General features: G+C 38.3%; 1 protein-coding gene across 6 annotated transcripts in view; it reads left to right on the forward strand.

The window, feature by feature from the left end:
* pard3bb (par-3 family cell polarity regulator beta b) overlaps positions 1-19,767 on the forward strand; it is a 314,850-nt gene that overhangs the window by 118,032 nt on the left and 177,051 nt on the right. For all 6 annotated transcript variants that reach the window (XM_079619492.1, XM_079619489.1, XM_079619490.1 and 3 more), the window contains 4 exons: positions 4,146-4,271; positions 5,609-6,006; positions 9,954-10,093; positions 10,237-10,365. In XM_079619492.1, coding sequence (XP_079475618.1) covers positions 4,146-4,271; positions 5,609-6,006; positions 9,954-10,093; positions 10,237-10,365 — 793 coding nt within the window. The remainder of the gene's footprint in view (positions 1-4,145; positions 4,272-5,608; positions 6,007-9,953; positions 10,094-10,236; positions 10,366-19,767) is intronic.

Here is a 19,767-nt window from a genome sequence, read left to right on the forward strand (position 1 = left end):
AGAAACGTGCATTGATGCATTGAGAAGTTAAATGTGGTCTGTTTTGATTTCATTGTGACTTTAAGACTGTATGTTAATGATCTGTTATCTCTGTGCACCTGCATAGTTCACTGTTCATCCAGGCCAAGTTGTTGAACACTGAATAGGCGTTATAAAAATATGGGCAGTCACAGTTTATGTGAGTTCATGTGCTGATGTTGTGGACTTCTTCTTAAATGCTTCAGTGGGGGAAACAGGTAGCGAGAAGTGAAGAAAGTGTGTTCCTGTGGGAGAGAGCTGGGCATCCTGTGGTCATCAGCTGGTATTTCCAGTGGGTCAGCAGTATATAAACCCGTAGCTCTCTTTGAAGACAGTAGCAGGGCTGTGGGGTCAGCATCGACTGCTGCTGGCTCAGGGAAACTCATCACCACGTTTTGTAGGGGTGAATTAGAGGGGTTAAAAGTTAAGTACTTCAGCGGTAAGGGTGGGGGAGACCATTTGTGAAACAGAAGTTTCAGTACATTTTTTATTTAAATGTTACATGTACAGCCACAATACTTTCTCCATTGTTTATCGCCAGCTATAGTTTTTGATGTACAATAGATTGGTGACCATATCAGTATTAGTCAATATTAGTTTTATTTGTAGTTTGTAGTTCACGACCGTGTACAATTGTGAACTCTTTTATAAATCGAATACATTTTAAAATGTAATTTATTCCTATGATGGCAAAGCTGAATTTTCAGCATCATTACTCCAGTCTTCAGTGTCACATGATCCTTCAGAAATCATTCTAATATGCTGATTTGGTGCTCAAGAAACATTTCTTATTATCAATGTTGACAACAGTTGTGCTGCTTTATATTTTTTTTAAAGAAATTTCAATGAAAATATATTGTTGAAATAATTATTATATACTGTAACTAAATTGTATAACTTTTCTTTATGAAAACAAAATGGTATAGATTTAAAATATCAGTTTTCATATTCTTATAGGCTGGCCCACATTAGTGGTTAACTGATATGGATTTTTCAATGACTGTTGGAAAAAAAGTATAAGTAGAGAACAGACTGGCTGAATTCATGCATATATGTATACATAATGTGTTATTCAAACAAGTGCAGTTTAGTAATAGCAACTGAAAGTAATTTAAATTTTTAATACAATATTTACTTAGTTGGAATTTTTTTCCACAAAACCAACCTGTCGTTATTAAAGTTCTACATACTCCCGCCTCTTGTGTGTTTGCTTAGATTGCAAATAATTTGTCTAACATGAATATAATCTTGTAAGCATTATTGACCAGAACATATTTGCCGTTACACTCAATACACTTCAATAGTGTATATAGTTTGGAGTTTTTGTGCAGAATATAATTATTGAACCAAAAGCTGTCCTGATTTGAATGCGTTTGATTTGGCCGCCGGAAGACTGGCTATTAGAGTTCACATAGTCTTAAAAGTGCAATTTCTGAGTAACTTCAGCTTACATTCACCTCACCTGAACTTATGGCTCATTTAATGACCAGATGTTTTTTTCATGGTAGAGCGCTCTTACTGTCTGTCATCCACTAAATAAGTCTTTCTCTTTCTGACTGAAACCGAGTCATCAGAGAGAGTCACGAGGGACTGAGGCAGCACAGGAGTCTTAATAAAGACAGATATCTCCCTGTAGGATTGAACCTTTTTTCTCTCCCTCATCCCCCTCACTCATGTCTCCCACAGGCCGTAACCTCCATCTGTTTCCTTTAGACATGCCGTGCCCTCTCTCTCTCTCTGCGTGTCAAAGGTCACCCCATCTTAAGACTAGCCGTAATATTCTCCTAGCGATAACGTAAACAAGCCTGCTAGCTAATGCAGAGTGACTTCATGTGGACGGGAAGCCTTTAGCACATCTAATGGAGGGGTGAAGAGATCCTTCCTGAGCATTAGCAGGTCACACTCTCGCGTCTTACACCAACACGAGGCTAATTCGCTCCAGATCATGCGTCTTTCCCTTCATACGGATTCCACACCGCTAATCTGACCTCCGGTGTGTTATTGAAGTTTTTCCGCATGCTTGTTTTTGTTATTGATCATTTTGTTTAGTCTGAAGGTGATAATAGGAGACATTATTAGTTTATATAGGACTTGTGTGACTACTCATTTTGACTAGTTGACCAGTTGAAAATGCTGAATAAGATGCAGTGGTAACGTATTCTTGGAGTCAGGCTGTTTCTTTATCTATAGATACATCTTTATTTGATGGTTTTCATGATTTTATTGTGATGCAATATTTTACACTAAATGGTATGGATGTTTACAATGCTTTTTATAAACTCAAGACAGAAAACAGAAGAAGAAAGCTGTCACTGGGGCAGAACCCTTTCAAAAGCTACTATGTATGTTTCTTTAAGGTAATATGCACTCTTTAGGGTTAAATAAGGTACAAAGGTGCATATTTTGAAAGAGCACAGCCCCAGTGACCGATTTTGTACCTTTTATTTCCTGAGAGTGTAAAATGATTTGGTAACACTTTATTTTACAGTGTCCTTCTTACATATGTTACATGTACTTACCATAGTAATAAGAGTAAATTATGCATAATTACATGCAATTAACCCTAAACCAAAACCTAATCCTACCCTAACCCTATAGTAAGTACATATAGTTAATTAATATTACTCCGTACTTAAATATATAATTACACTGTAACAATGACACCTTAAAATAAAGTGTAACCAATGATTTATAGGTAATGGCAGTTTGTTGTGTATGTGTGCATCATCTTGGAGTTCTAGACAGTTTCTTTGAGGACAATAAATTTGTTTTCATTTTCACATTAGATTAAACCCATAAAACATATAGCGTGACATGTACCAATAATCACACAGATTGTATTGGCCATTATGATAGGTGGAATCAGCTGATAATCTTGCCTGATTTGCGGGGACATTTCCATTGGCCACTCTCATAATGATCACATTCTACAGTTCAAAAGTTTGGGGTCACTAAGATTGTTTTCAGCAAGTCTTCGTTAAGTTGATCAAAAGTGACAGTAAAAAGATTTATAATCTTACAAAAGATTTATATTTCAAATATATGGTGTTCTTTTGAACTTTCTATTCATCAAATGATTCTAGGTTTCCACACAAATATGAATTAATAATAATAAATGTTTCTTGAACTCCCAATCAGCATATTAGAATGATTTCTGAAGGATCACGTGACACTGAAGACTGGAGTAATGACTTTAAATGGCTTTAAAAATTCAGCTTTGCATGATTTTAAACTGCAGCTGTGGACATGTAAATGTTTTTAGTGATGAGTAGAATTACACACACACACACACACACACCAGTTATTGTTGCTCATGCTGTGAGCTGGCTGTCAGCAGCAGACGACAAATATGCTTAGTCTCTTTCATACACTCACCCAAAACTCAACCTTTATCCCCCCAGTCAAATATCACTTCACTGAAGAAACAATTTCAGTCCAGTGTGTCTCCCCAAATCTCCATCTAAATTTCTGCGAAGGTATATTCTATAATTTGCCAGACACTGCTGCGGCCCACTGTAATGCATGAATGTGTTATTCATTGAATGGGCTCGTGTGAGGTGCCTGCGGATGAAGACTCAGGGATTAATACTCGTCTGCCGTTCTCCTGCTTTATGAGTTTCTCCAGCCTGATAGCCTTTATCACTGCCAGCCATGCGCTGCTGTCTTGTGTTTTGCCAAGCGGTCTGTGTTTGTGACTTTTGTACGGTGCTCAGGAGGGCAAAAAGGAGGACAATAAAGCAAAACATAAAGCCAATTGTTTTCCGTCAGTAAAATAGCGAGAAGGTTTTATAGTAGCTGGGATGGATGGATGGATGGATGGATGGATGGATGGATAGATGGATAGATAGATAGATAGATAGATAGATAGATAGATAGATAGATAGATAGATAGATAGATAGATAGATAGATAGATAGATAAACAGAAGTACACTACACTTGTGTGGACAGTATTTATGTTATTACTTGAATAGTACTTTTTTTGTAATTACTATGTAATTACTGTGTAATTATTGGTATTTGTCATGTGTTTTTGTTCTCTTATTTTACTCTTATTGTTATAGCTGTTTGCTGGCTGGCTGGTGCTGTGCTCTATTTTGTTGGTAATTTATGGCTGGTTCTCTTTCAGGGCCCTGGGCCTGCACATTCGAGGCGTGGAGGAGAACAGTCGCTCCAAAAGGGAAGACATCTTTCAGGACGATGAGTGTATCGTTAAAATCAATGATGCTGAATTATTGGACAAATCCTTTTCACAGTGAGTCTCTGAACTGCAAGCCTTTCTGCTTCACCTTCTGGTCTGCTTTCTCTACCTCCTGACATCATTTCCTTCCTGTCGTGTTTTCCACTTCGTTTTTAGACCTATCTTTTCATGTCATGGTTGTAAAAACAAGCATGGCGTCCATTGTTGTGCTCTGTTTATGGCTGTCGACTCTTGGACTGGTTTCAAAAGCAGAAAAACACTCAATTCATGGCTTCAGAGCCCTTTCTGGCAGTCATGGTCATTTGCTGAGCTCTGTTTGCTGTGTGTAGCAGATCCCCTTTTCTTACACTGCATTACCGCACACTGTCATGCTGATTAGAGATCTGCTACCCAAACCAAAGCCGCCAGAACCCGACAAATAATCTGGTTTTGGGTCAGTTTTCAACGTGTAATGTTAGATTTGTGTCAGTTTCAGTGAATCCTGTTACTTCTATATACTGCAAGTGTCACCAAATATAATCAAGGAATTATGTATGTAAATACACTACAGTTCACAATTTTGGTGTCAGAATTAAATTTTTATAAAAAATAAAATAAAAAAAAAGTGGTGCAGGTATGGAATCAGATCCAGAAACTCCAATTCACCATTGGTTCCTTTGAGATTTTCCTATGGGGTTTTATAATGGTGGTAATGTCTTGCCTTGGAACAAAAGAAAAAAAAAAAAGATTTGTTGACTGCTCATTTTTCATAGCAAACTCAAGCTAGAGAGAAAAGAGATCAACACTATTATACATCCATCTTATACAGTCATGTGAAAAAGAAAGGACACCCTATTGGATTTACATATATGGCTTTACATATCAGGACATAATAAAAAGGAACATAAAATGGCTCCTCATATAGACTTAACTTGTCAAAGATTGTGCTTTATACAAGTTCAGTCTTAAGACCATGCCATACCTATTGAAACATTACCCAGTTGTTCCATGGTCATTATGTACATTATGCATACATTGTATATACATATTTCTGCTTAGGAGAATTACTTCTAACCAGTAGAAGGTCACATTAATCTTATTAGGCTCAGGATGGATGGACGGTTTTTAAATTAAATCAGTCGAGCAAAAATGAAGGAGGTGGATTGCTTTGTCATTTGTAATGCGAAGGACTCATTAGTCATAACCCCAATTATGCTGTCAGAATAAATGTCAGAGTGAGTTTTATCTAAACCAAGACTATTCAATATATTACAATTTCCATCCTTTTTAGTTTCCAGGTTAATTTATTTCATCAAATAACCTGCAAATAATTATAAAAAAAAATGATTGTCTCTTAATTGCTTTTTTTATATCCCGTGTCCCTTATCTCTCTCTCCCCTGTCTTGTACCAGAGCACAGGAAATATTCCGTCAAGCCATGCGTTCACCCATCGTTCGTTTAGAAGTTGTTCCAGTTTTTAATAAAGAACGCTTTGAGAAGACCGTGATCGGCCACCTCTTCAACTCCGAAAACCCTGATGCATCCACACGGACCAAAGACCCTCCGCCGCTGAAGGTGAAGCCCATGGTGAGGCCCGTGGAGTCTTCCTCAGGATGGCAAGCCGAGTTTCAGGAGTCCAGCAGCAGTCCCGAGAGTCGCTCTCTGGGCTCTCCATTACCCCTCAGCCTCTCTCCCACCCCCAGAGGCAAGAGTGCCGAAAGCCCCCTCCTAAAAAACAGCTTGGGACCCTCACCTCTACAAATCCAAAACAAAAAGGGTGGAAAGAGACTCAGAATCGACCTTAAGAAAGGTACACAACTGGGATAGATACACTGTAAAAAGTTAATTGTTGAGTTTTTTCAGGTCACCGGTTTACTGAAGGATACATGCCTTGTTCAGCCAATACATTCTAGGCAACTACAGATTTCTTATTCAATACATTTTGAATTGGTAACAATAAATTGATCTACAATTTTGGTATCCGTGTACATATAAACTAAGCAATAAAAGGAACTGCTTTTCAAATGCTTTTTTACAGCATTTTTTAACATGCGTAAATATTTGTGTGAACATTCAACTATTAAGACATAAATTGAACAAATTTCACTGGCATTTGGCGAACAGTAATGAAATAATGAGTCTCTGAGCAAAATCAATATCTGTGTATCTGTGTATGTATCTGGTGTGTCCACCAGCTGCTTTATGTCCTACAGTGGGTCTCATCCTCAAATCTGCAGCAGATTTGACAGTTCTTGCTTTATTTTAACCGAGGCATTTCCAAGTTCTTGTCTGGGGGACATATGGCCACATGTGGTTTGGCACTGCAAGGACTGTCCTTCCTGTCTCCATGTAGCACTGTATTGGGCGTTTTAGTTTATTGCTCTGAAAAACACTGGGAGAAAGATGTCCAGGGTCACTGATCACATGCCATAGTCAGGAGGCATTAGGACTGCAGATGTGAACGGAGTCAGTGGAAAGGCCCGTTTAGTGTCTGGAGTTTTTGTAACGCTAACCTTAACTGTCTTAATGGCCTTTAAACTGTTAGCGTCTTAAGGACTGTTCCACTGGTGCTGGTTCATTGAACAAGCATGAAAAATATTGTTCAAACCCTTTCCGATTTGGATTTAAGCTTATTTGAATTTAAGAAAATGATCTTTAAATACAGTATCCTGAAAAAGGAACTTAGCTGCGACCGTACATGTAAACACAAAAGGTAAAATATGAGACGCAAATTAATAATTTGTTTGGAATTAAATGTAATACACACCTTAATTTCATTAAGGAAGTTTCCCCTCAAAACTCAAAATGACCGTTGACAAATGTTTCCAGTTTTAACCAGTTTGGCACATACTACCCAACTTTGGGTTACATTGACCCAGTGCTGGCTGGGAATGTGAGGGGCTTCATCATTTGTTTCGACAGTAAAAATTACCCAGCAGAGTTACAGGAAAAACTACCGAGTACCTGGGTAAAAATATTGCAAATGACCCAACAGGCTGAACCCAGCATTTGGGTCAAAAAAAGAACCCAGCATTTATTAGAGAGTGGCATATATATATATTCTTTTAGATGATTGTACATAGTCCTAAACACTTGACACGTCAACTTCAAGAACGGTGACAGTCAACAAATGTAAAAAGATTAGCTCTTAAAATCACAACAAATAACTAACACTAATGACAAAACAATGGTTTAAAATAAGATCAGTAAATATTGTTCAATTCAAACTTATTTTGTTCAGATTAGTTTCTTTAAACATCTTAGTATTTGTGACTCATAAAACTGTAAAATACCCTGTAAACTAGAAAATCTGGATGTGCTTTTTAACAGTGTAGTAAGACCTGATATTACTGATACCTGGTATATTAAAATGTCCTGACCTTCTTTTGTAATATTTAATTTTTTTTATAGTTTTTGATCACACTGAATAGTTTTACGGTAGTTAATTTTTACTTCATTTTTATAGTTTTTTTCTTCTTCTTTTTTTACCTCCCCGAGTGTCCTTGGACCCCTGTTTAAAAAATAATTCTGACATGGTACATTAAAACTAAAAATGTTATATTTGCAATATCTTTTAAATGAATCTACTTTCTTTTAATATGATTCTCTCCCTCACTCCAACATTGGTCAACTTTGCAGTCGGAGGGGTTTTGGCAGTCTAACCGAATGAATGAAGCTATAATTTCAGGCTGCAAAGTCTATTAAGTTCTTATTGATTCTACCATTAATGATGATATAAATTCATTGCTGGAACAAAAAAGTGCTGACCGTAAAACGATTGTGCTAAATGACGAGCATAAAATGCCGTCAATTTTTCCACAAACTGGCTTCGATATGTATTGTCCTCTGAAGTCTGATGCATAGCGTGTTAAAGAACAACCACTGGCCCTGAGGCCGTCCACTCTTTAGTTTCTTCACCTACATGCTCTGTCCATCATTTTATCCCTGAGCTCAGGGACAGGACTGGAAATATCCGCCCTAAAGACATGCCTCGTGTCACACGGGGGGCTGTAGCCGTTCTCTAATCTACCTATCAGTCACCGTGACAGCATCAAGAACGCCGTAAGAAGCAATATGCACAGGTCAAGGCGGCAGCGCGGTTTAAATGGACCACCACCTGTGCTAGACAGCAGCCTCCTCTAATATCTGGCCTGAAAGGAATCACACGAATGATTTCTTGTTAGATGCTTATTTTTTTAACCATTAAGATTATTATTTTTTTACGTGGAACTGTTGAATTCCATCTAAAGAGAGTAAATGTCAGTTTCCGGAGGTCGTTTTTACACGGCTAATGATGTTTCTGTTGTGGGTCAAGGTGTTGTTTGCTTTAAGAAATGCGTATGGTTTTTAACATTATCTCTCCTTCTCGCTTTCTCTGTTTGCTTACACAAACAAAGTCTCTGATTCTGTCTTTCATATTCATTCACCCTGTATCTCTTTTTGCCTGTCCTTGTCACTCCGGCTCTTTGAAATGTGCTCATATGTGAAATTAAACTTCAGTTTCTGAAGCCAGGTGACTCTAATCTCAGTCTCACACAAGGACAGCCTTTATCAGCCCGACTCTCCCTGACAGGCCTCAGACAGACCCACCCCGGTGTACAGTATAGTCTATGAGGAGTTTTATAGAGACAGTCTAATGATTATTTGAGGTTTGAGGTGTTTATAATGCAGGCATGCAGTGTTTGCTACATTTCATTTACTTGAAATACAATTGTGTCACATTGTAAATGTCTTTACTGTCACTTGAGCAATTTGATGCATCCTTGCTGAATAAAAGTATTAGATGTCTTTCTTTAAAAAAAAGTACTTGCCTCACACTTCCCAATGGTAGCGTATGTTTACATGAAATGAATATATATATATATATATATTTTAAGGTGCTTAGTGGATGTTTACATAACCTTATAAAACGGTTAGTTCCAATCCTTGATTCTGATTGGTCAATAGCTGTGTTTTATTCACGATATAACACAGCTATGACCGCTTCACCCAACGGTTCTATGTATCACTACACAACACCCCTAGCAACCACTCTTAGCAACTTAAACACATGTTTGATCTCATTGATATTGTTAATTGAAGCTTAGTAGACTATTGTGAGAGATCGAGTAAGCGAGTTTACCTGCATTTACAGTAGATATAGCATTTTCCTTCAGGTCAGTCCTATATTCATAATAAAAAAATCCGTTTGAATGTCCACTGCGATATCTTGTCCTTTAAACAGTTAGGGGTTTTCCCGTGCCTATACTCATCTGTCAGTTGCGTCTTCCCGTGATCACAAGTTTGAGTCCTTTCAATTTAAAAGTCTTTTCTACTGACTCACTCATAAAGACAGTCTTTGCCGCCATCTATTAGCGAAATGTAACTTCTGTTGCTGTTTACGGTCATGGACTATTTTTTCCAGCGGACGGAAGGCTTTTAGTGATTTTACATCATGAAAGTTGCATAGATACATATTTTTCTGCTTTAATATTTGAAAGAGCCCATCATCTAGATGTTTTAGACTCCGCTTCGCCTCGTGCCTAACGCCCTTCAGCCGTGACTTATTCACGATACAGCACAGCCTCTCGTACCTTATTGCTTACATATGACACTTGATGTGAAGCTTTGTAGATGATGGGCTCTTTCATAGACTCCTTGCTGACATAAGTGTGCTGACTGCGAAGAGAATAAGCTTCAGACACGAATTAGCGCATTATTGCTGACAAATTGAGTTTCATCTGTCAATCGCTTTAAACTCTCTCAATCTCCTCACAGGTCCTGAAGGTCTGGGCTTCACCGTTGTGACCAGAGATTCTTCAGTGCACGGGCCCGGCCCCATCCTCGTCAAAAACATCTTACCAAGAGGAGCTGCTGTCAAAGATGGCCGCCTGCAGTCAGGTGACAGGATACTAGAAGTGAGTCTCGTTCTAGTGTAAGATGGAGTGTTTGCAGTATAGGAATATGTGACTACTTTAAATGAAAAAAAAACTCTTTCATTTCACATCAGTGTGAAGTTGCAAATGAAATCCAATGAAACCATGTGCATGCGTGTGTTCAGGTGAACGGTGTGGACATTACAGGCCGCTCTCAGGAGGAACTGGTGGCCATGTTACGCAGTACTAAGCATGGGGACAGTGTGTGTCTGGTTGTGGCCAGACAGGAAGACATGTTCCTTCCGCGTGAGCTGGTAAGAGTCTTCTCTGTCTAACTACAATACATCTAATGCAGCGCTACAGTCATCAGTTCTTCAGTCATCTTCACCTCTTCCTGTTCATTGCTAATAAACCTTTCTTAAAGTCTTTTCCTCTCTTGGTCTTTTCTTCCTTTCCAGTGCATGAATTGCACAAAACACAATGCTTGAATATACAAAACAAACACCCTATTCATGAACACTTGCTTGTGCAAGATGGTGCAGTTTCCTATATAATTTGTTTGTGAGTTGGATTGCACTGGTTGAGCCTCTAAACAAGAAACCTGTGCGGGACGGATTTTTCAGTGTTGCCTTGCCACAACCTATACATCCCAGCATAAACACTCCCGATAAATTATTTGATGTTAAAGCATCTACATTCACAAACCAGTGTAGGCTTGTAATTTTGCATTTTATTTTGCAAGGCAGAAAGCGTGCAAAGAGAGCTCCCTTTATAATCCCTCAAAAAAGCTAACTTATTTTAGTTTATCATGATTTCACACAGTTCCGTTATAATCAACAAAGCTGTTTACTAGGGGTGTAACGGTACGCAAAAATCACGGTTCGGTACGTACCTCGGTTTTAAAGTCACGGTTCGGTTTATTTTCGGTACAGTAAGGGAAAGAAATGCAAACATTAAACTGCAGGTTGTTTATTACTATAAACTTTTTTTTAACAGTTTGTTTACACTTTTTTAAACACTTTTTAATAAAATATAATAACATATATATAAAATAAAAAAAGAATAAGAAATAAAATACTGCTGCAAAGTTCTCCACTAAATAAAATACTCTCAGTCTCAAACCAATATCACATAATAAAATATAATGAAAAATATAAATAAATAACTATGATTACAGTGCAGCATTACCAATCCCAGCTTGTAGGCCTGCTCATATTTAAAAATTAAGGCTGGGAATCGATAAAAAAATGAACTAATTAATTGCACAATTTGCTGTTATAAATTGCAATTCCTCAAATATATATAACTATACCAGCTCAGCAAATAGAAGTGTACTACTGAGAAATTTCACCTTATTTGAGCGGACTTTGCTTTTCCAGTGCGTGATCGGTACATGATTGGAGTGTTTTAACGACAGAGCAGAACGCGCAGCGCAAACACGGACTCGAACATTGAGCAGAGAGCGCAGCGGGCCGACACACACACACACACACACACACACACACACACACACGGAACGGAGAGTGCGGCGGCGCACGCAGAGCGGAAAAGCTTTTTTTCGCCCTGCAGTCTATTTCATTGGTTTAGGTTACACAGTGACGACGGGTAAAACACTGGTAAAACTTTAGAATCAGCTGCAGGGCGGGATTTGCGCTGAACGCGGAGACTTCTGCCACTTAATATGTTCGTGTGGAAACACGAAAATGTACCTATGTTCCGCACACAAAATATTGCATTTGGTCATTCGGTACACACGTGCACCGAACCGAAAGCCCTGTACCGAAACGGTTCGGTACGAATACACGTACCGTTACACCCCTACTGTTTACACTGCACAGTTAATAATTCATTTACATTGTCTCTAGAATTTCGTTTGATACAATTAGAGGCTTCACAAGCCTTCAGAACTAAAACTCTGGTGTTTTGACCAATGAGTGGATTCTATCTTAAACACCTCTGATTGGCCAATGTGTTCAAGAAGTCAAGAGATGTGTTTGGGATTGGTTACATTGCTCAATGCAGCAACACGTTGTAAATAGAAACCTTTGACGCTCTTCAGAGTGCAGACACAAATACACATTGGATTGTTTGCCAAATCTGTTTCACCAATATGCTATTATTACAGAGAAAATTGATAGACCAGCAGTTATGGGCAGCTTTTCCCTCTAAAAGCAATCAGAGGCAGCAGCAGGCATGCAGGGGAAGGCTAAGCCTTGTCCAGCTTTACTCACCCAAGGCTTGTGTTTGTGCCTGTAAAACATGTTGATTTTGTGCAATAGATTAATAATAATTTCTTTGATTTTAGATATTTTTATTTTAGATATTTCTATTTATTATCCCACACCCCCACTTGCCCATCAAGTCTTGTCCCACGCCGCACTTAGGTCTCTCTCTACTCTAAACTTCCACTTACAGACTCTCCAGTTCCTCTATTCACCTTTTTCATTTAGATTTCCTGGATTGTGTTTCTCTCAAGCTTTCCCCACATTGTAGAATCGTGCTGATATTTTTGTTTAGACACTTTTTATAGTGACAGGCCTGCTAGAGAAATCCCATGTTAAAGGGACAGTTCATCCTAAAATTAAGATTATTCTATCAAAAATTAAAACTCACCTCGTTCCAAACCTGTATAATTTTAGTTGATCTTTGGAAGAAAAATTCAGATATTTTTAAGAGAAAGCAAACGAATTGGTCCTATACTATAGTTTACTATATTTTATGTGTATATGTATGTGCATTGATCAGTGCATTGAACTATTTATACGGATTATTTTTAGGATGCCTTTTTGTACCTTTTGAAGCTTGAAAACTTTCAATGGATGGACACAAATGATGAAAGAATATTACAAATATGTCCATTTGTGCTTCCGAAGAACGAATGAGCTATCGGTTTAAGTGTCTTGCATCACTGCAGGTTCGAACCCACAGCCTTTCATTTACCATTTCAGATGTTTAATCACTGAATCAAACAACCCCACATAGATAATAATGGAGCTTTAAGACAATGACCAGACTGCATAAAGACTGTAAGGTCCGACAGGAAATGTAGTGGCATGTTATTTGGGTCATCTGCAGTGATATCATGCGTCTCTGAGGGCACATTTCTCTGCACAGTCATGCCTGTCTAAAGCCCAACGGGGCTCTGTTTGCTGTCTTATCCGTGGAAGGTCATAGTCACGCTGTAGTTCCTCAAGCCTTGAGGACGGGAAGTCCTGAGCTTCCTGCCTTTGTCTCAACCCTCGTAGGACGTGTAAGCATGCTAGCTTTTGTCTGTTCGGATGTTCAGACGTCTTCACCTGTCACTCTCTCTCCCCTCAACTTTCCCTCCCTTTGTTTTTGTCTGTTTGATATCTTTCCTGATGAACCTGGCGACCCACGCACCCGCCGCCGGAGCGCTGGCCTCTTTACACACACCCTTCTGCCCACCTTGTAGACTGGTTTCCTGCTCTTATCGATGCTTGTTGATTCAGTGCTGGGCAGGAAGTGGCGCATGAGGTCAGGGCGCTCCTACGGGAAGTGCTGGAGCATGCGGGCCTGTGTGAAGTCAGGCACTACAACTGTGCAGCTGTGTGCTGGCTCTTCCTGTATCTCCCTCAGCTTAGTGCCCGTCGGTCCACAATCATCCAAATTCTGCCCGACTCAGCACTTTCTGTGAATAACCAAATGCTGAGAACCCCGCACACTTGGCTGTAACCATAGCAGTGCCACTCAAACTTTGACCCCTTGCAGGAAATGAGCTACAGCCTCCATTTTCAACATCTTTCATGTATTTATTTAGATAAATTCACGGCAGCATGAGAGGAATTTCGACTCAATAGTTGGGGTTAAACAAACTATTACCTTTTTGCCCTATAACACGCAAGTCTTTGGAGTTGCACACAATTTACAGTAAAATAATGTATTAATTAATGCAATTAATTAATTTATGCACACTACTATTTGAAAATGTTTTTTGAAAGTCTTTCATGCTGACCAAAGCTGCATTTATTTATAAAAAAATATATAGTAATACCATGATTGTCAAATATTACAATTTAAAATATATATTTTAAACAATTTTACATCCACTTTTTAATTTTATAATTAAAATATAATATATATATATATATATATATGCATGTATATTTTTAAGAAATATTTGCATGTAAATACTGTATGTATATATATATATATATATATATATATATATATATATATATATATAATATATACGCACATTTTTCTTAAAGGGCACCTATTATGACATTTAAAATGTTCCTAATGTTGTTGTGGGAGTCCCCAACAACAGTTTTACATGCATGCAATGACAAAAAACACTTTTGTTGTCGTATAATATGCATTTATTTTTACCTGATTTGCTCACCGACTCCCAAATGATTCGTTCAACGACTCGTTTTTCAAACCCCTCCTCTGCGCGACGCTAATCTGCGATTGGTCAGATGACCCAGCAGTGTTTACAGAGATAATACTTATTTTTAACACGGAGTACAATGATGCTTTTATCAATTAAATTGTGTTATAATAATGATTATAGTCCACTGCTTTATAGTTTGTAGTAAAAAACGAAAAATAAGATAAATAATTTAATGTTATGTTAGCAAGCATAGCCCAGAGTTCATATTGTAAAAGCACAATCAGTCTTTGTTTGCATTAGCCCGATGCATAAACATAACGTTTTTACACAAAAAAAAATGCAGTTACGTTACTACGAGGTATTACTCTATTCTTTAGACAACTCCGAAAACCACGACAAACACTTCACATCTCAATTGCCATTGAAGACCTAGAAGCTAAACGGTGCTTACACAACAAACAAAATAATAATTAAGCATGCTACATAAAATATAAAAGCAAAAATTATTAATAACACTTACAGGTTGTGATACGGAGGAGGAAGCTGATGCAAATACACTTGGAACTGAACCTTCCTTCAATATCAGCGAATCCAAGTTTGATTGCATTTAAAAAGCAATCGTCTTCAAAATGGCGCGAACAAAGCACAAGGCTCGGACTATACTTCTGTGGTATAGCTGTATATATGAATTGTAGCCACTTAGTCTTCAAATGCTCCTCCTTGGGCAGATGAAAAAAGTTGGCTTTTGAGTCGCACTTCAGAACACAGCGTCTCGTCGCCGTGATATTTTCCCTGGCCTTGGAGCGCAATAAGTGGGCGTATCGTATTCAAATAACTTGACAAGTTGACGTCATCTAGTCAGAGAAAAAGCTTCGGTCTTCTAACGATTCATAAAAATGACTCAGAGTCGACTCTTACTTTTGAAAGACAATAACTTTATATACGGTGCACTTTCATATTTCAAACTTTGCAGGATGTTTTTGTTCACTTAGATCTATGTTACACACCACATGAAAGGTACATTTCAAAATTTCATAATAGGTGCACTTTAAATATATACATGCATTTCTGTGCATTTATACATGCTTATTATATATATATATAAATGCACAGATATGCATGTATATATTTAATAAATATTTGCATGTATATATAATTTATATTGCATAAAACAAATATTTACAATATTTATAAGTTATTCAAAAACCATTGAAGTCATTCAGGAAGAGATTGTTTTGACTGATTTTGAAGTATGACAATGAGTATGTTTACAATATACTAATAACCATCTTATTCTTGCATGTTAGATGCATGTAAACACACTTACTGTCCAAATTAAAGTAAGACCTGTGACACATTTGAAACGCTTAGTATATTTTTTCAATAATTGATATATAATTGGACAAAAGTTGTCAAAAAAGTAAAAAAAAAACTATGCAAACCATGTTAGTGATCATCATTTCTCAATATAAATACACTGTTAATCCAGATTATATTTAGTTTGTGAGCATGTTTCACTAAATGTGATCGCGGTGTTTGCTGGTAAGTAGAATATCACCCACATTTCCCAAAGAAGGCCACTTCATTGTCTCTAAGCCTTTTTTTTTGTCTGTGATGTGGTAAATTATTACATCAACTTTTCACCATATTAAAGACAATTCACACTTGTTTACACATTGTTCTAGTAAATTCTCTAGTGAATTAGTCCTCTCACTGTTCAATTATGACTCTCATGCATGCTGTGTTGAACGCACCCTTCACTGCATCATTCTCACTGATTAGTTAGTATGCAGTGGTCTGAAGCATGACTGCGACTCATTACCCACAAACCACTAGTTCTGCTTGCACACAGGAGATTAATTCCCTTCAGTGGATTGAAATAAACGCTTAAGGTCTCCAAATGTACAAAATCGTGCACCTTATGTGTGGTGACAGTAACGATTTTATTTGGTTTGTGAGCAATTGCTGGATTTTGCAGGCGACACACATTGAGCTTTGCATTTCTAAACTGTTTGCTTGACTCCGTGACTGATGGAATGACGTCTCTGTGTGTGACTGGACTGTCTGGACTGAGATACGGTAGTCAGGGAGATTAATGTATGGGAAGAATAGCTAACAGACAGTGAAAGATGACTGTAGATACATTTTAAGAGCAAAAGCTGAAAGAGCGAGTGATTGAAATGTAAAAAAAAAGGCAAAGGAGATGGAAACCCTGATAGAGGAGTGACGGATGATGAGACAATGAGAAAAAAGGTAGGTGGAGAAAAGGAAAGGGCTGAGGGAAGAAAAAAAGATGGTGACAGAAGGTAGAGAAAGCTGTCATTGCCAATCTTAGCAACAAAGCTGCAAAGAGAGGAATGTGAGAGCATTTAGAGCAGAAACAATACAAGGTAAAGGTTGCAAACATTTTTAAGGTTATATATATATATATATATATATATAAGTACATTAAAAAGTATATTTACATAGAAATAAATACCACACTGTCTATGTCAATCAGTGTGGCAATTAGGGGTGGGCGTCAAAAATATCATATAATTTTTTTCAGGAAAATCACGATTCACAATTTTATCACGATTCTTTTTCATGTTGGTTTTACTATTTTGCAAGTGACTGAGCATTACAGACAAACTAATGTCCCTATTTTAAAAACAAAGCCTTATAGGTAACAAAATATTAAATAAAAAAGAATGGCAGACATTTAGGCCAAAGTGGCGAAGATAAAAATCTTTGTCATTATTTTCTTTGTTATTAAAAAATTAAAAACAAAGATACACATTACACATACACAACTTAATATACAAATAAATAAACAGTGCTTTATTTTTTTCAGCTACAGTAGGTGTGTTTAACAGTAGCATTGAAGAAAGTAATTAAATTAACAAATATGAAAATAAAACTTCATTGTAAAAAATTATACATTGATTCTTATTAAAGCTACTATTAAAGTTCTCAGACAAAAGCAGTGAGTGATTTCCTCTTTGTGTTTTGTTGTTTTATTAACATTAAAGGGATAGTTCTCCCAAAAATCATTTACTCTCTCACGTTGTTTTAAACCCGAATACGTTTCTTTCTTCTGTTGAAAATGAAAGTTATTTGGAAGAATGTGGGTAGCCAAACAGTTGATGTACCCCAGTGACTTCCATAGTAGGCTATATTTTTTCCCCACTATGGAAGTCAATGGGGACCAGCAACTGTTTGGTTACCCACATTATTCAAAATATCATCTTTTGTGTTCAGCACAAGGAAATTAATACAGGTTTGGAACAACATTAGAGTGAGTAAATGATGACAGAATTTGTATTTTTGGGTGAACTATCCCTTTAAGGACAAGCGGCAGCATGTTTACTATTAGGCTACTGTCGCTTTAAGACCTGCATGCAACGCGTCTAATATACACGCATTTGACAGAGCAGATTTTCTCTCAATTTTCTCTGTTTGCTTTCACTTTAGTCATAACCAACTTTGTTTATGTAAACCTTGTGTGTATTTGACTGTATTAGCGCAATAAGACTCGAAAGAAAACTTAGTCCAGTAAACAGACGCTGTTAGACAGGCTTTTAGTGCATGTGTGCTTCGGGTGTATGCGCTCAGAACAGCGCCTGCACGTTAGAACAGCGCATCAGCACGTCAATGACATGTTTAACCAGCAAGGCTTTAAAGCACATGCAAATAACAAACCTTTGTGAACTGCAGTGTCCCGTTTCTCTGCGTTAACATTTGATGAATATACGTCGCGCTGTACAGTATGTTGAGACGGAGGCGCCAGAACTGCAACTGATAGAATGCACAATACTACGATATTTAATCAAAAGCAGATCGTGAAGACATTTTAATCATCCACGGATCAAAAACTGTGATATCGCAAACCCCTAGTTGCAATATTTAATTAAAAAAATCAATTTTGATTTCATGGTGACTTTCATTTCTTTAAACATTTAAACAGTAGTGTATATCTACATTTTTTTGGTTACCCTGCACTCCAGATTTCTGCGCTGACCAATGAATAGAGCACTAGTTGTATCAGTCTGCAGATGAAGGACAGACTTCAGACAGCCAGGAGATAGAAGAGTTTGATAGAGATGATGCCATGTGAATGGAATGACAGGATGAGGTTGCTTGAGAGAGATGAAGACTTGCTTTGCGGCACCATGTGCAGTGATGTCTCACTGAAGACGCATGCGGCGGTAGTTTGGCCCGTGTGAAGTGGGGAAAGAAGAATCGGCAGGTGGCTTGGACGCTCTACATCTGTCTGACTACCTGACGCATTTCTACCTGCCAGGTGAGCTGTCGCAGAAAGAGTCTTGCGACCTTCCTCCGCTCTTCAAAAGCCACACACTGAGGACCTCACGCACCCCTCGCACAGTCGGCCCTAATCTCTCTCCAATAGCACGGCCGCCCGGTGGTGGATAGAGCTTTGTCTGGATGAAATAGTAATAGTGATATTAGATATGACTCCATGAACAAAAGAGAAAGAATGAGGACTCATTTCCTGTTCGGTTTGTGGTGTTTTTGCACGACAGAGGCAGATTAAAAATGAAGTGCGGAGCATGTAACAAAAGACCCTCGCACCCCTTCAAGCAGGCGGCTTTGTGTACTTCAAAACAGCCTGCTAACAATGGCACCAGGCTGGGTAATAAGGGTCCTGACAAAGCCTTATCTCTCCCAGAACTCCAGCTGTGAAGACGAGCGGTTAGCACATGCGATAATGCTGTTGTGACAGTGTTCCCCTTTTTGGCTCGTCCTACACAAACCGAGGAAGTCGAACCAGCCGGGACGCCGGCCTCTCCGCTACTTAATCTCATATCCAGACCTTCTTGTTACTACCTGCATTACTTCCTCAATAAACCTTTGATGTTGGTATCAGCAGCCCTCTGAAGTCTCGGGACCCACGAGGCCTGGTTTCCAGTCTTGGGCTCTTTACGAGTAAATAAAGCTGCTTCCTGAGCGGCGAGGTTATGGACGTCAATCCAGACCCCTAGTCTTTTACAGCGTCCTCGTCTCAATGGTTTGCTTTCATCTCCACTTAAACAGAATCCATTTACTCATGGACAAACTTTACTCTTAGCCTTTCTGCCTTAGCTGGCCATCGGCTTCCATCGGAGCGGTCATAGAAATGTCTCTGTTTAAGAGGTTATGTGAGTGTTTGTGCTTTTACCCCTGTGTTGCCTTTAATGATGCTGCGGTCTGCAAGGTGAATGGTCCTTTCCATATGCATGCATGGGGTAAAAAGTGCACTTTAGCATGTGTGCCGTAAGCCGAGAGGTTGATCGTACTCCACATGAGGCTCTCGCCATCGCACACGTGGCTCTTGGAGACCTCGTATTAAAAGGGGAAATGTATTCGGCTCCTAGTGAAGAGG

Source organism: Phoxinus phoxinus, assembly GCF_949152265.1.
Source record: "Phoxinus phoxinus genome assembly, chromosome: 7".
NCBI lineage: Eukaryota > Metazoa > Chordata > Actinopteri > Cypriniformes > Leuciscidae > Phoxinus > Phoxinus phoxinus.